The following is a 16430-nucleotide window of genomic DNA, read 5'->3' as shown; positions in this document are numbered from 1 at the left end:
TTCCTGCAGACGCAGACGCAGATGTGGGGAGTGGGGTGCACAGCAGTGCTCCTGCCGCACCCCCCTTCCTGGGTTCTGGCTCCTGACAGACTAAGAAGGTACCCCTCCCTTTTCCCCTTTCCACCCCTCTGGAGATGTGAGGGGACAGCACAGCCCTGCTGTGGCCCCTGGGTGGCCCTGCATGGCAGGTGAGCAGCGCCCCCCAGGGCTGGGACTAACCATCAGCACCATCCCGGGGCCCTGGGGGGAGTTCCCAAGCCCTTCAGCCCAGGAACTGTCCAGGCTGCACCGAAGGATGAAAGATGGGAGGGAAGAGGAGGGGAGGGGTTTCCAAAGGCAGGGCCTGTGGTTTCTGCAGCCGCTAATTATGATAATGAATTCAAAGTCAGGACGCTCCCCTAGCAGTGGTTGCCAAGGAGACAAGCATCTCAAGCAGCTGGTCCCCAGCTTCTAAGGGCCAGGATGGGGGGGCAGGCAGGGTGGCTGGCTAGGAAGTGACCTCAGAGGGGTACTCACCTGAGCACTGGCCACCTGGAGAGCGAGCCATGTCCCCAATACACCCAGGCCCAGTGCCGGCCAGAGCACCCCAGTCACAAGCGGCCACAAGGGGTGGAAGCCCGCCCCAGCACTCCCGGCCCCACAGCATGTGGCCTGTCTCCCCCAGCAGCAGGACAGGCCTCCCAGACGTAGGGGGGCTTCCAGCCAAGCCTGACCTCTGAGCAGAGAGGGACCCCTCTTTTGAAACAGGAGGGGGCGTGGCAGGGTCCTGGGCAGGGAGGGGCCCAGGGCAGGTGGAAGGTGATGGCAGCCAGCAGGGTGGTGGGGGCAGGAGCATGGGCAGGAGGACACCCCTCAAGGTGGTCCTGGGGCGTATGTGCATCCTGTCTGCCCCTGCACGCTCAGGAGGGGGTGCCCCTACACCTCCAGAGAGACACCCCTCTGCTTCCGTCTCCGCTCCCCCTCCCCGATCTGACTGCAGGAAATCTTTCTTTTTCTGAAAAACATGACAAAGTCACTGCCGCCTCCTTCCGGATTCTCCTTGTGGTGGGGGGGAGGGAGGAGCAACAGGGAGGGTGCCTTTGCACAGGCAGGATAGAGGACCCCCTTCCATCCCCCTGGGTCCCCTAGCCAACTTCCTCCTCCTTCCAAAGAATGACGGATTAACCTCATTTTACATCTTTAATGAAATAAACATTGAAGAAGTGAATGGCAGGGGTGGGAGGAAGTCACGTCACCAGCGCCCACTCACTGCCCCCCATAGGCTGCTCTGGGGCAGAGTTGGGAGAGATGGGTGGGGTGGGGTCCCCATATCGAGCCCCCACCCGCAGCCCCACAGGCTAGAATCCGCAGCAGCTCTGCTGTACACCAGGCATGTGACAACCCTGAGGCCGGAGGCACGTCATTTTACAGACAAGAGAACACGAGGCTCGGAAGCAGCTTGGCGGCCATGCGGGGGGCGCCCCAGCACCCCTTCCACAGGAGGGGCTGCAGAAACTCCCCCTCTCAGAATGCCATCCATTGCTATCAGTGCCCAGGACCGCAGGCGGGCAGCCAGCGTGAGGCCACAGCAGGTCCCGCCCCCAGACCAGAGGCGGGGCTCCCCAGGGAACCTCACCCCGCCTGGTCCACGAGGACTGCAGTTGGCACTGCAGCCTGGAATCTAATTTTGCCCCCTAATAAACTGCTCTGCCTCCAGGACCCACTGACACTTCCAATCTGCCCAAGTGACAGAAAGCTCGGCTGCTGACAGCTGCTCCAGGCGTGAACCAGACGTGAAGAATCACTGAGATCCCGCCAGGGTCGGAGAGAGCGGAGCGGACCCTCTCCTAAGGCCAAGGCTCACCCACGTACGTCACCCAGCCCCCTAGTCCACCCGGGCGCCTATCTGAGCCTGCCAATTGGAGGTTGGAAGGTTCTGGTAGCACTACCGGGGCCGAAGGCTGCGAGGAGGTGACGCAGGCGAGAGCTCAGAATGCTGCCCCGTACACAGCACGCGCACGATAAACGCCTGGGACCTGACAGCCCACATCTCAGGAAGTCCAGACCCTCGGAAGGCCAGTTCCTGGCTCAGCATTTGAAGACTCTGCCAACGGCCTTGGCCAGCCTGTGGCCCGCCTCTCCCCCAGCTGGCTGCATAGCCACTATACATCCACAGCCTTTTAGCACCAGTCCTCCCAACCCCAGGGCAGGAAGACGCTCTCAGGGACCCACGATGCCCCCCACCAGCAAGCAACCCCGGATGGCCAGTGTCCCTCCCAAGCATCAGCTGCGGGCTCTCTCCAGGACGGGGCTGTGGAGCTCAGGGTCCTACCACCCTCTCCCAGCCGCACTCCCTAACCACTGAGCCATCAGAAGGCCCAGGTTCACGGGGACCCCCAGGCCATTTGCCCAACACAGACCTCTGCCCCCAGAAAGAGTGGGCATCCAAGGTGAAGCCCAGGTGCTCTGGGAGCTATGGGTGGCTGTCCCCACAGGGCCGGGCCCAGAGGACCCACAGCCTGGGCAGGAAATGCACTGACTCAGCACAGGGAAAAGGCCCTATCCCAGGTGCCTCTCACCTGATCCCAAGGGACCGTGGTGAGTTATTCTCCATTAGTCACCTGTCCCCACACAGACCACAGGGCTGGACAAAGGCTCACTGAGGGCGCTCCGCCACCCCCCACACACCCTGGACTCTCCCCCTGCATTCATGGGTCTCCTCCACCCCCAGCCTTCTCATAGACGGTGGCAGCACACCCAGGCTCACAGCCTGCAAGCAGGGGGTCTTCCTGGGCGACCCTCTCCCTCCAGGACCTCACCTCGGCTCTTCCGTCCAGGATGTCAGACTGTGTCCCATCTCTCTGTGGCCTCATTCCAGCCACCTGCGACCGCACCACCACTAAGACCAGAGGAAGTGTGCCGGCTGCCCCTGCCTGCTCCTCACCAGGCCAGCTTCCTGCCCCAGGGCCTTTGCACACTCTCCTCCTGCTGCCCGGAAGCCTCGTCGATCCGCAAGTCAGTCACAGGGCCACTTTCTCCTTATCCCAAGGTTTCATTTTCAACATTGCCTTCTCCAAGAGGCTCCCCAGCCCCTAAGTCTTCCCAGGCCACTCTCCTAGGGAGGGCACTGACCCTCCTAGTGTGGGTACCCTCCACAGGGGCTCCACCTCTCTCCTCACCTGCTCTGCTCACCCAGCCCCCCACGTGCACATCCACAACCCAATCACAGGGGTGGCCCATGCCATCCTGACAAGTGGTGGCCGAGACTTCCCTCGCTAAGGTCAGATCCACTTGAAGGAAAGCCCACCGCCCCACTCAGACAGGCTCGATGGCAACGCTGCCTCCAAACACCGCTGTGACGGGACGGGATGGGAGCAAGAGGTCAAGAAGGGACCTGTGGACAGGAGGCCTGTATCCTGGTGGGACTGAGGGCTTCTGAAGGCAGAGCGTGGGGGACCTGAGACCAGGAGGGACATGGCCCACCCCAGGGAGCCCACGATGGAGTGGACACAGCTCACTAAGGAGAAATGGCAATGCGGTGTCCATACAGAAACTCAACACGAATGTCACAGCAGCTCCGTGCACAGCAGCTCACAGAGAAACAAGTCTGTCGCCCCACAGGTGAATGGACAAGTGACGGGATGTTCTCCACGTCACCTGGAAACACTCTCAGCCCTTGATCAGGAATGACACTTCGGACACCGGGGACACATGATGAATCTCATGAGAGCAGCAGACACAAAGGCCACCAGTGTGTGACTGCTCTTACACGACATGGGCCAGAGCAGTCCGACCCACTCCCAGGGCCAGAGGGGCCCTGGGGACTGAGGGGCTTGGTGTTTTCAAGGGGTGATCAAGTTTTGACACTAGAAAGAGTTGGTGGCTGCCCCCATTGAGAATACACTGAATATCGCTGACTTGTTCACTTTAAATGATTCATGTGTGTTCTATTAGTTTTTAACCACAATTAAAGAAAAGGAAGAAAAGAAAGGAAAAGGAAAAGAAAGAAGAGAAACGAGACAAAGCCACGTTCTCAGGTCTGCCGAGGCAGCCGTCCCTCCCATCTGTGCAGCGTCCGCCCTCTGTGACAAGGCAGACTTGTGCTGGGAGAGCCGCACGCCTGCCATGTTGTTCCCTCCAGACTCGCCACGGCGGGCACCCCGCCCTGCTGGCATGCCTGCGTCCGTCATCAGGCAAAGGACGCCCGCTGAAGCCCGACCTTTTCTCCTGAAGCCTGACACAGAGTGTGCGCCCATCATGGGGGGATTAAGGGTGGTCCTGACTTTGGGGGCCTCCCCTCGCAGAAGTGGTCTCCCTGACTTTGGGGGGCTCCCCTCACAGAAGTGTCTCCCTGACTTTGGGGGGCTCCCCTTGCAGAAGTGTCCTCCCCTGACTTTGGGGGGCTCCCCTTCCATGCTTACAACTGGCTCTGTCCTTGTCAGCCATGGCCCCCTAGTCCCAGCTCACTCTGGGGGCCCAGTCCTAGGGTGTGTCCCCCATGCCTGCCCATCCTGAGCTCATCCTGACACACAAAACTCCAGCACAGCACCTTTGGGGTCCCACAGTGCCCTCCTTCTCTGTCCAAAGAGCTGGCCTGAGCAGAGGGTCACCATGGCTGACTCCGGCCCCTGTGAGTTCCACACACCACCTCTCTGCTGAGCCCTTGGCCTTGTCAGGTGGAAGCACTGTGCAGTAGCGGGGGGTGGGGAAGGGGTCACCCAAGACATGGCACTGCCCCTTCGCCCCTCTGAGGTTGACAGTATGCCAGGCCTGCTTCCCCCCACATCAGTCTACCCAGGACTCAAACCTAAAATCCTCCAACCAGCTGTGATTGACCCCCCCCCACCCCCATGCTCCCGTGGCTCGTAGCTCTGGCCACACTGGTCCTCTAAAACCATCCCTAGTGAGTGTTCTCTCAGCCTCCCACTTGCACACCTCCAGTGACGGCAGGCTCACCCATAGGCAGGGACCTCATTTGAACGTGCCCCGCAGGCCAGCCTCAGTCCTGGCTGTGTGTTTCCTCAGGGTCCATCCTCCAGACCAGTACCCCAGCCGTTGTCTCCACCCCAAGCCACTGAGCCAGTGAAGACCCAAGGTGAGGGCAGTCGAGGGCAGAGCCACCGGGTCACCTGCCCAGGAAGCACTGGGACATACCAACAGAGGCACCTCTAATTCTCTGAGGAAATTCCCACAATACATCATTAGAGAGTCTGCATCCTATCTTGTTTAAGAAATGCATAGATGGGCACAGATGCTTGAAAATACCTCAGAAGAGAAAAATGTTCTTCCTTGCATTTTTCAGCATCTTCCCAATTTTCTACAATGGACCCGTGTCGTTTTTGTAATCAGAAAAGATAATAAAACACAACCAAGTGTTTAAGAGGTCACCAGCGCTCCCTTGCTCAGACAAGTGTGGCGCTGTCTGCCCACTGCCTGGGTCAAAACCCTTAATTTCCTGCACACAACATTAATCCAGCTCTCGGCTAATTAAACGCGGGTGTGGGAGAGGTTGCCAACTGGGGAGCAGAGAACCCTGTGAGCACAATGGGCTGAATCTGGAAATGGAAGCAAGTGGTCCAGACGAAAGCTCTGCCACGCAGCCCCTCCCCCAGCGCCAGCCAGCGGTGGGCCAAGACCCCACTCTCCACGGGCCAGACTGGTGCCCACCAGGAGATTTAGCCGTGGGCTTGCGTTCAGGACCACGGCCAGCGCCCCCTGCCAGAACGCCCAAGCATGTTAGGTCAGGCCCTGCCCTCCTGCAGCAAGGGCCTGTCCTGGGGAGCCAGGTCCCTCACAGGCTAGGTCCCTCTGGGTGAACAACCTCCTAATCTCCGTGGACTGAGCCAGGCTCCTGTGACGGCCGGTACACCCAAGGGGACCAGCTTAGCGATGGGGGCGCAGGCAGCACACACCAATCGGCAAAGGGCTGGCCATGGCTCCTCCCACGTCCACACCCCTTCTGGTGAACCGCTTTGGTGCTTCCGGAAGCATTTCACCACCCTCCCGCCCAAACCTGGGGTCCAAGGAGAAATTGCCTTTCCTCCTACAAACCCTTCAAGTACTATTTCCAGGCCTAAATGTTAAAGAAAACTCAAAAGTTCTAAGGTCCCTAGTTAGATCAAGACAGAGTCTCCGTGTAGGGGGAGTGGCTTAAACAGGACTTGGGGGAGGGAGGGGCTGCACTCTGCAGACAGCCAGAATAATCTAGAAGGATGCTCCCCGCAGGCCAGGCTCACAGAGACTCAAGGCTGGCGGCCTGGGACACATCCACCCTCCCTTTCCCCCAAGTGGAGTTACCAGAACCCCCAACAACCAGAGCTTCTGCAAGGAGTTGCTGGAATAGGCATGGCCCTGCCCGCCCCAGCGTCCCCTCCCTTTGGCCAACCCACTGCTGGGCAGCGGGACAGAGGCTCTGGGCAGCCAGTGGCTGGGGAGAAGCCAGAGCCTCCTCACAGGCAGGCAGGTCACCTGCCCAAGTGGGGGGTCTCCTCACTGCACACGGAGCTGCTGAAGAAGGCCGCAGCCCCTGCAGCCCACTGCCTGCTGGGCACACACTGTGGCTGCACCACTGACCTTACCTGGGGCCGCGCACCTGGGGGTAAATGACAGGAGGTGTGTGAAGCACCTGAGAGGCATCGCATCCCCATGCCCGTTCTCATGGTAACACCCATCATCCCAGAGACCCGTGGTTCTCACCAGTTCCTAAAGAACACACAGTGCGGGGCGAGGAAACCCCCTTTCCAGACTCCCATGACTGAATGCCACACCTGACCAGAAGGAAACCCCCACGTGGGGACCTGCGCCCCAGTCCTTAGCGTCACTGCACCCCCCACTCTCCACAGCAGGGCTGGGGTGGCCCCGTGGGCTCCTGACCAATCCTGGCACACTCAGTGAGATGACACAGAACAGGGTGCAGAGAGAGCCACACAAACTTACAGGGCAGGTCATTTTAGAAGCACCTCATTGTCCTGAAATGTAGTCCCTATGGCTCCCACCTGCGTTCAGCAGAGCCTCCGGAATGCAGGTCCCAGTACAGCCAGAGCTCTCCCTTCTGGGGACACTGGGACCCTTGAGATCTTCAGCCCTATTTCCTTCTAAATTAAAAGCATGGTCCATCCCAGCCTCAAACAACAAAAACCCCAGCTGCCCACCAGCTCCAGACCCGTCCATTTGGGAAACGGCCCTAGGTCCCTCTCCTCTGCCTCTGTTGCCGTGGCTTTCTTAATTCACACGTGGGACAAACAGGCTTTCTTAATTCACACGTGGGACAAACAGGCTTCAGAAACAGCCATCTTTCTGAGGTAAGGATGGCAGACTCACTTTGCCAGCTCACTGCTGTGTTACCAGCTGCCAGGGAAGCGAGCTGGGAGCAGGTCAGCGGGATGCATCACTGCAGAAAGCAGGGCCAACACGGAGACATGAGGGAAGGCCTGGCGGCTGAAGGGTCCTGCCCAGAGCTGAGGCTGTTTCTGCAAAAGCCTCCCCCCAGCGTGGAAGACGACGTTCTTGGGGACAATCTCAGGTCTGCTTCCCTTCTTTCTACCTGAGATCCAGCTAAGCGGCCCCAGCTTTGTGGTGTGGATTGGACCAGGGCCTCGCAACGGTGACAGGAAAGCCTGCCCTCCTCCAGCACTGTCCATGCATCGCCACACAGGAGGCGGCGTCTTAAGAGGCTGCCACGGCCTTTCAGCAGATTGCTGTGAGAAAGCTCTGCTGAGCTCCAGCCCTGCTCGGCAGGCGTCTCCCAAGCTCTGGGGTCAGTGCCCTCCGAAGGTGGGTTCAGCCTTGAGCACAGGGCGTGGGAGCCCCACAGTTCTTTTTAGTCTAGGGGTTCATTGGTACAACCTGCCCAAAACGGTGTGTTTCAAGCTCAGGCTCTGTGCGCGCAGGCCATTCCGCGGAACAGGACCGCATCTCCCAACAGTGCAGCGCACGCCGTCTCCTTAGGAAAGCGGCCAGTTCCCTGCACAAGTGTCAGACCCGGGCCTCGTGTCCAACGTGCAGCCTCAAGTCTAAACAGCAGCCTCAAAGCCCTTTGTAAAACCAGCTCAAACTGGTCCTTTCCTGCTTCTAACAGGACCCAGAACCAAACTTTTCCCCACTCACGAGTATCACTTGTAACTAACTGCTCTGCCCACGGGACCAAACCACCAGCCACGACCGAACCGGAAGCCGGAACCTTTTCAGAAGCGAAGGGACCGCTGTCCAGGAAGGTCTGGTGCTGAAACCCCTTAAGTCCGCCCCGACCCCGGATGGGGAGACCGGTTGAGCCTTGCGTCCTGTCTCCTCGCCTCGGAGCTCGCCAATCAAAGGTCTTTTCTCTTCTCAAAGCCAGTGCCATAGTATTGTCTTCTACGCGTGTGGGGCAGCGTGCCCTAGCTCAGTAACACCTTCATCCAGGCCCAGCCACTGTCAATGGGGCTGAGAAGTGGCCAAGGCTGGGCTCAGGGGCAGATGGCCGAGGGGGCCGTCAGCACATGCCACCCCTCCTCTGCCGGGCCCTCCACTCCCCATTCAGGACGTGGCCTTTCATTCTGCTGGGCCGCTGTCATGGTGACAACGACGACAGCCACAGCTGCGTGGACATCACACACAGCAAGCACTGCATTCAGTGATTCACAGAATTGTCACCCCATGTTATAGACGAGGAAACTCGAGGTCCCTGCACGCAGAATCCCAGCCAGGCTGGCTCAGAACCCGCGGTCCCCACCCCTCACCATCCTCCCAAACACACCCTCTGAACTGTCTTCACATGACGCATAGTGGACCTTTTAACAACACACCTAACGCAGATGGGCCTGGCGTCAGTGATGGTAGCAAGGCGATATCTGTTCCTAATGCACGTTCCAGCAATTTCCATCTCAGAATGACCCCACATTTATACTTGAAAACTTAAAATGACCCGCCTGCGAGGTAACCCATGCAGCCCAGTCTGTAGTGTTTAACAAGATGTGGGATACCCGCCTGGCCTGGTGAAGGAGCAACAGCCCCCAGCCCAGGGCCTCCCCACCATCCTGAGGCTCTAACAGGACTTGGCCTGAGCCCCCGGTCCAACCTCAAATGGGCATTTGGAGGGCTCAGGGCCATGCTGAGTCCCTCCAGTCCTCCCCTCTGAGGGGTCCCCCTCTCCCCCAACTCAAGGCCCTCTGTCAGCACCTTCCATGAAATGCCCAAAGAGCTCTCTGTCCTCTGGGCCCTGTTCCCTCCATGGGTCGCTGAGAACGCCCAGTTCTAGCAGCTCTCACCAGCATGGACTCCGAGCACCGTGTTGTGTGATGGCCACACGTGGACACGCTGGGTGGGCATCGTGGATGGGCAGGAGCATGGCATTAACTTACTGACTGAAACAAGCTGGGGTGACAGCAGCCTCAAATGCCCTGTCCACCACTGGACTCAGCTTGTGCTCCTGGAAGTGGTCAGTTTCTTCAAAAACATCCGTGGGCTTAAGCATCCTCAGGCCCCTGGAGCGGGGCCCCCACGTGGTGGGCACAGGGCCAGAGCAGGGGCACCCCCATGGCCGAGCTGTGGGTGTCCCCTTCTGAGTGTCCACAGAGCCTAGTTTTAGTATGTGACTTGGACTGATTTGTAATAAAACCGAGATTCTCTCTGCTGCAACTGCGAAACACAAGCCAAGCTTCCTACTACTTATTACCTTGCAGACATGGAATGTGTGTGGAGATTTACTGCTCGGTGTAATATTTTACTGACGTAGATTACTTTCACTTCACATTTTTGGGTGAGGGTGGGAAATCCTGCAAGGAGGCACGAGGCTTCCAGACAGGCTGGAGGTCATCTAATAGCCCAGGTTTCCCTGGGAACCACAACTCCAGGCATTTTCACCTTCCGGGAAATTTCCATAAGATTCTCCTGCTTCTCGATTGATAAACATTTTCTCCCAGGACCTCAGAGAGGTTGGCCATTCAGACTCCAGTTTCCCTCTAGGAAGCACAGAACGCTCCGTCAGCCGAGAGGGACCCTGGCCACATCCCCCAAGCCTGCACTCACCCCCAAATGCAGTCACACCAAAGAGGACAATGGCCGGTGTGCAGCCCGAGGCTGAGGGCAGAGGCTCCACCTCCCACGTGGGCCTGCACTCCAAGGGCAGACAGGTGAGGGGGGCGAAAATGTGACTGCACTGATTTACCCAAGGCCACCCAGAGGAAGGCACCCAGACTGTATCCCGATGAGGGAAAGCAGGGAGGTAACCCCGGGCCCTGCAGCCCCGAGCCACAGGCCTCTGAAAAGACGGCAGAGGACTTGGTGTCTCAGCCATAGAGAAAACAGCTCAGAAAATAGAGCAGGTCAAGCCCCTCCCACTGCCGATAAGGCGGTTTCCGTTGGCCTGTTATAAACAGTTTCATCCCAGCAGCTCCAAGTGGCTTCTGGATGTTGGCAAGGTCAGGCAACCTGTTCCCCAAACGCTCACCTTTTCAGCTTGAGTGTGGCAACTCTGGAACTCACTCAACCTTTCTTGGCCTCAGTTTCTCCACCAGTGAAATGGGGTGACATGAGCCTCTCTCAGGGAGAAATTCCTGAGACCAGCACACAGCGGGTGCACAATAAGTGTAAGTTCTCTTTCCCACTCCTACCTTGAGCCACATGGAGACCAGACCCTGTGATGGATACCTACCCGGCTCCCCGTGACTATGGGGACCTGGGTTCTCCAAGGTCCCTCCCCTGTGGGCATTCCTGGAGTGGACACACATCCCTGACACGGTGGTTTGGGGCCTTTTTGATGGCCCTCGCACTTTGGGAAACTCGTGCAAACTCCAGACTCTATACCTAGCAAGTCGTCTTACAGAAATGCCCCACACTCAGGGGGACAGACCCTGCCAGGGGACGTGAGGGTGGAAGATGGGGGCAGCTTCTACAGGGTCGTGCCCCTTCCCACCCCTACAGCTCAGCTCCTCAGGCACAGCCCCCCACTGCTGGCAATGTCTGCGGAGGCAGTCCAACCTACCCATACAGAATTCCACCCTGAACCCCTGTGCGCCCCGGGGCACCGCCCATATGTGGGTAAGCAGTCACTCGGGGCAGGTCTGCCCACCCAGGGCCCATTCCCCATCCAGCACAAGCAGAGGAAGGGGTCCTCCAGGGGCCTTGGGGCTGGAAGAGGCGGGTCCAAACTGTTTCTGCCCAGGCAGGCCCACACCTTGTGGTATCAAGGAAGGCACCTGTCTCTAGAAGTGCTTCTGGAAAAGCTCACGGACAGAGGGAGAGATGGTCATGGCTCCACGCCCAGAGCACATCTGTGGAGAATACTCCTTCCACAGAGGGCAGGGGGGGTGGGGGCACCTGGCTTGGCGCCCACCAAGACGGGGCCACAGGGCAGCCGCCTTCCTCCCCACCTCTGACAGCAGCTGCCCCTGGGATCCACTGGGACACTTCCACCTTCCAGAAAGCAGGTTTTGGGGTCAAAAGGCCAAAGAAGTGGCCTACGCAGGCTGGGCGCTGCCCCAGACCCGGGGACCGGTCTCCAGTCAGGACGGTCTGCAGCAGCAAGACTGCCAGCCCTGGCCTGTCCCTGCCCTCCCCTGCCTTCCCCAGGCCCTACTCAGCAACAGTCCACCAACCAAATGATACACAAGAATGAGCCAAGCCGGTCTGTCTGAGCTGGGAGAGGGAACAGGGGCACAGGGACAGCGGCACACTCAGGCCCCGGGCCAGAAGCCAGCATGGGGAGGCAGTAAAGGCCTCCTGAGTAAGGGAGGGGCTGGGCCCCATGTTTGGGCTGGAAGGAGGGACAGTGGAGAATTCCACAACTCAGGGGGGTGGGGGATGGGCCATGAGCATCAGTAGCAGGTTAGATGTGTCACCACTCAGGGACAGCCCACTGGGCCAGCCCTCGGAGTTCATCTCCACCAGGCCCTGGGGGCAAGGAGCAGCTGTGCCCACTGGTGATGAGAAAACTGTGGTCTGCAGAGATTCTGTGACTGGACTTAAGTGACTAACAGAGCAGCTGCTGGAGACCCCTCCTACCTACCCCATTCCCCAGGAAAACCCCTGCGACGGGGTTGCCTTCCCCTGACTCTGAGCCACTCACTGGTGAGCTGGGGGCAAGGGGAGCTCAGAGAAGCCTGTGCCCTCAGTAGAAGGACCAGGAGGGGCCTGAGCAGGCCGAAGGGCAGGGCTGCCTTGACAATGAGGGCCAATGCCCCTGAAGCCCCCACACATGAACCCCCACCTGTCCTCATGCCGGGTTGCCCCAGGAGACAACACAGAGACGCCCCCCAATCCCCACCCCCCCACACACACATACACACACGAAAGCAGAGCCTGACCCAGGGACCCCACACACTCTGCTTCTGATTCTGGATGCTGCAGCTTTTAGGAGGCAATAGGCACAGAGAGGCCGACCATTGCAAACCGAGACAGGGAGAGAACACTAAGGACCAGGGCCAGAACCACAGAGGGACCCCAGGAAACGCTGCCAACCAGGGACGCTCATGCCCCAAGCACAGTAAACCCTCTGGAAGCTACACCATGAGTCAGACTGGGCCCCGGCTGCTGGGCTGTGGGGGTGGGCTCTGTCCACATACTGGACGTCACCTCAGGCCAGGACCTGGCTGACCAGAGACTGGCCCCCAGCCAGGCGGGAAGGAGGTGTCAGTGGGTGGGTCATTGGTGAGACACAGGGCTCTTCAAGGATGAGCAGCCAGAGCCACCTGGGCGGGGGGCAGTGGGGCCTGCTGCTCTTGGGATGCCCAGAGAGGTTGGGCACTGAGGCTGGTCCCCCCAGCAGCCTGGCAAGTCCCGCCCAGGGCCTTTGACCCCATCCTACAGAGGGTCTGTCCAGGGCACAGAGGCCCAGGTACATGGACGCATTGAACGGGTCACAGGCACACACCCCTCCCATCCCAGGTGGGTACACGGTCAGTCGGAGAGTTTCCCAGACTCTGCCCCTCACTTCCATCCCAAAACGCCTCTTTCATACAAAATGGCCGAGTCCTGGCCCCAGGCTAGCTGGGATGGGAGGGAGAGTACCTGAAGGCTCCGCGGCTGTGCGCACCAACAGCACAGGACGCACACGCAGACACCTGCACAAACACAACACGAATACTCATGTGCACACAATGCCAGCCAGCCAACCAGCCAGCCAGCCAGAGCCGCAGGCAGGCCCTGCCCCAGGGGCCAGGACTTCAGGAGAGCTGGGGAGACAGACAGCCCCTTCTAGAGCCAGGGCTGGCAGGCCCCAAGACAGTGGCACCCCTCCTCCTGGGTGTCCACTGTGCCAAGGAATCCAGAGCCCGGAATGTGCAGGGCATATCAGGCACACACCTGCTCCTCCAGCTACCAGCTGCAGATGGGGGTCAGGCTGCCCTGGGGCGGGGGGAGTCACAGATGCAGGCAACGCCAGGGAGGGTGCGGGCGTCAGGGGCAGGGTGTCAACTGCCCTCAGCCTAGGGCTGAGGGAGGGGAGTAATGTTAGGACCCCTCCCCCATTTCAGCAACGCAGAAGCTCACCCCAGTCGGAGTGAGCAGCTTGGAGGAACGGGGAGGGTAGGCCAGCTCTTCCCCCCATTACCCCCATTCCTCGGGGGAACCCAGTCCAGGGGAGTGCCGGGCCTCCAGATCCAGAGGCAGGACCGGCAGCGCCGCCCTCCATCCCCGCTGGCCCTTTGTTCGGTGCAGTGGCCGTGGGGAGGGGCCTCGGGGCAGAGGAGCGAAGGACGCGGCGCCGCACACCCAGTTCTGCGGGGGAGGGGCTGATGCAACCCAGCCTGGGGAGAAGAGCCAGGGCTCTCACACGACCTGAAACCCCGGGCCCCAGAACGCCTTCCTGCGTGAGCTCGCCACGGAGCTCTCCGATCTCCGCCCCTCGCTTTACCCAGGACGCGGTCCCGGCTCGGACCCCAGCGCACGGTGTGAGGGACGCGGGCGCTCGGACACACGGACCGCGGTGGCCGCGGCTGGCGGGCACTCACACGTAGGCGTGGTAGACGAAGGCCCAGCCGCGCGGCCGCTCCAGCACGTTGTACAGGAAATTCTGCAGCTTGCGGTAGAAGGCGTTGCGTTTCGGGGGCTTCCCGGCGCCCGCGCCGCCCGCGCGCGGCTTGCTGAGGATGCTGCCGCGCTTGGGGGCCTCGGAGCCAGCGATGAGCAGCGCGCCATCCCGGGTGGAGTCGGGCGCGCCGGGGTCCAGCCCCACGAAGCCCACCTTGAGCTTCTTCTCCCCGCTCGGGCCGGGGTACACGCCGCCGTTGCGCGATTTCTGCACCATGGTGCTGGCGGCGCCCGGCGGGCGGGCGGGGACACGGGCTCAGCGGGAGCGGCGCGCGGGGGGCGGCGCGGGCCCGAGCCCAGGCCCCCGGCCCGGGAGCCGCATGGCCAAGGCAGCGGCGGCGGTGGCTCCGCGCTCCAGCCGCCCCGGCCGCGCGCGGAGACGCTGCGGCTACCTCGCTCCGCCCGCCGCCTCGCCCCGCCCCCCGTTAACCCCTGCGACGCCGCGCGGGCGGCTGGAGGGCAGTGCAGGGGCGGGAAACGAGAGGAGCTGAGCCCCGCTGAGCAAGGAGTCCCTGCCACCCGGCGGTCCCTTTCCCACTCCCCCCGCCACTACGCCCTGACCAACGCCGGCCTCTTGGTCACCTGTGAGGTGGGCAGGACCAGGCAAGCACGCGCCTGAGCGGCCCCAGCGCTCTGAGACTGGACACCTCGGAGCAGGGCTGGGGAGTACGGCTGTTGCCAGGCTGTCGGTTATATGGCCCCGCCCACAGGGAATCTTGCGCCCTTGGCCTCTAGGGGGGCCCCACATGAGCCCCACCCCGTCCCTTCGGTGTGCAGGAGGCGCCTGGGGAGGCTTCCTAAGAGGTAGCCTGGACTGGGCGGGAGGAGTCCGGGAAGAAGAGGCAGGGGAGAGGCGCCCCGGCAGGAAGTGGGGCAAGGCGGTCAGCGAGGTGGGACCGTACTCAACCTGGAGGCTTGGGCTTTGTCTGCAGACCCCAGAAGGGGCCTGCAGCTGGGGCAGGAGGTTGGAGGGTGGGCCCCAGGGCAAGACCCAGGCCTGAGGCCAGTGGGGACACTGGTAACTCAGCCCAGGATAAAGGAGGACAGGCTCTGGACACACATGGCAGACTGTCCCTTCACTGGGGAGTAGGTAGAGGTGGCCTTGCCCAGTCAGGGAGCCAGCGGTGTCCTGGGGAGTCCCTGGGGAACCTGCTGCTGGGAGACCAAAGGCGCTTATGCTCCAGCCCCTGAGGGCTCCCTGCTCACGGATGCTGCCAGCGCCCCACCCTCCCCCACTGGAGCCTCCCTCCGCACCTGGCTCCCTCATCTGACCACATGCAGCTTCTTCCCACATTCGCCCCACATGTGGGGTCCCCCCAAGGGAAGACCCCATTTAGTAGCTGGTGCCGTCCTCACCAGTGACTCAGCTCATAAAGCAGCGCTATCCCTGCCCTTCGGTTTCCAAAGTGAGTGGCCTGGCCGTGTGGCCTTTGTTTTCTCAATTAGGCAGAAAACATAATGGTCGATGTAGGCACAGTGCTAATTTGTGAGTCATTTAGAATGTGGGGGGTGGACTGCAGCTTGTGCCACACACACCTGTGCACACAGGCACATCCCAGGGGCTGCACTCCTGACCCCCACCTCCCTGCCTCCATCCCCAGTCATTAGCTATGAACAACAGCATTAGGCGAGTTTGCCCCCAATGGCTGACATTTTTAAGTGCGTGAACCCCTGCTGAGCCCAGGCTGAGAAAGGAGGCTCCCACAAGGTCAGTTCAAGGGGAGGGGGAGGGCCTGGGGTGCAAAAGAAGGAAGGACCTGCATTCCCCACACAGCTGGATCCACGAGGGGGTGGTGTCTGGCTGACTCTGCTAGTCCCCCTCTGAAGAGTGACAAAGGAGGACTGGACAGTCTTCAGAGGACTCGACAAAGTGACGGCAACGCAAATGTGCAAACTGGGAGGGTGGGGCCACCTCCACTGGTGAAGGGGAAGCCCAGACTATGAGGTCCCCTGAGAGGGGCCTGTCCCTCCAAGGGAGCCCCTTCTTGGGGGTTTTTGGTGCAAGGGAGAAGTGGGCCCAGGAAGACACGATGCCCCCAGGGGGAGGGGAGGCCCTTCCAGGGGGAACTCCAACAGCCAGGCTGGCAGGGGAACCTGCTCAGATGCAGGTGGACCTCAGGTCCTAGGCACTCTGTTCTCTTGTCTACAAATGGCGCTTTGTAGGTTCTGGAAGGCGTGTCCTGCATCAAGGTTTGGACATCTCTGCTTCTTCTGTTTAGGATGTCCTTTCAATGAGCTGGTTCGTTGATCACTTGTTTTCAATTCTGTGTCGTGCACTCCATGGGCTGTGCATGGCCAGCAGTCTGGTCACCGGTTGCCCCTACCCTGCCCCCCCATGCAACTCAGGCGAAGCAAGTCATGCAAACACTCAGTTGGGGTGAATTTCATGCAAATGATAGGAATCCCATTTATTTAAAAATAGATGGGAAAAGCTTTCAGGCTCAAGC

At 60.5% G+C, this 16430-nt stretch overlaps 1 protein-coding gene across 1 annotated transcript in view; it reads right to left on the bottom strand.

The window, feature by feature from the left end:
• KCNQ2 (potassium voltage-gated channel subfamily Q member 2) overlaps positions 1-14271 on the bottom strand; it is a 46073-nt gene extending 31802 nt beyond the window's left edge. The window contains 1 exon segment of the mRNA XM_033094543.1: positions 13905-14271. Coding sequence (XP_032950434.1) covers positions 13905-14200 — 296 coding nt within the window. The 5' untranslated portion in view covers positions 14201-14271.
• Between the last annotated feature and the right edge of the window lie 2159 nt (positions 14272-16430).

This window comes from Rhinolophus ferrumequinum, chromosome 23 (genome assembly GCF_004115265.2).
Source record: "Rhinolophus ferrumequinum isolate MPI-CBG mRhiFer1 chromosome 23, mRhiFer1_v1.p, whole genome shotgun sequence".
Lineage (NCBI taxonomy): Eukaryota > Metazoa > Chordata > Mammalia > Chiroptera > Rhinolophidae > Rhinolophus > Rhinolophus ferrumequinum.
The sequence above is the reverse complement of the archived record's forward strand: the minus strand, read 5'-3'. Positions and strand labels throughout refer to the sequence as shown.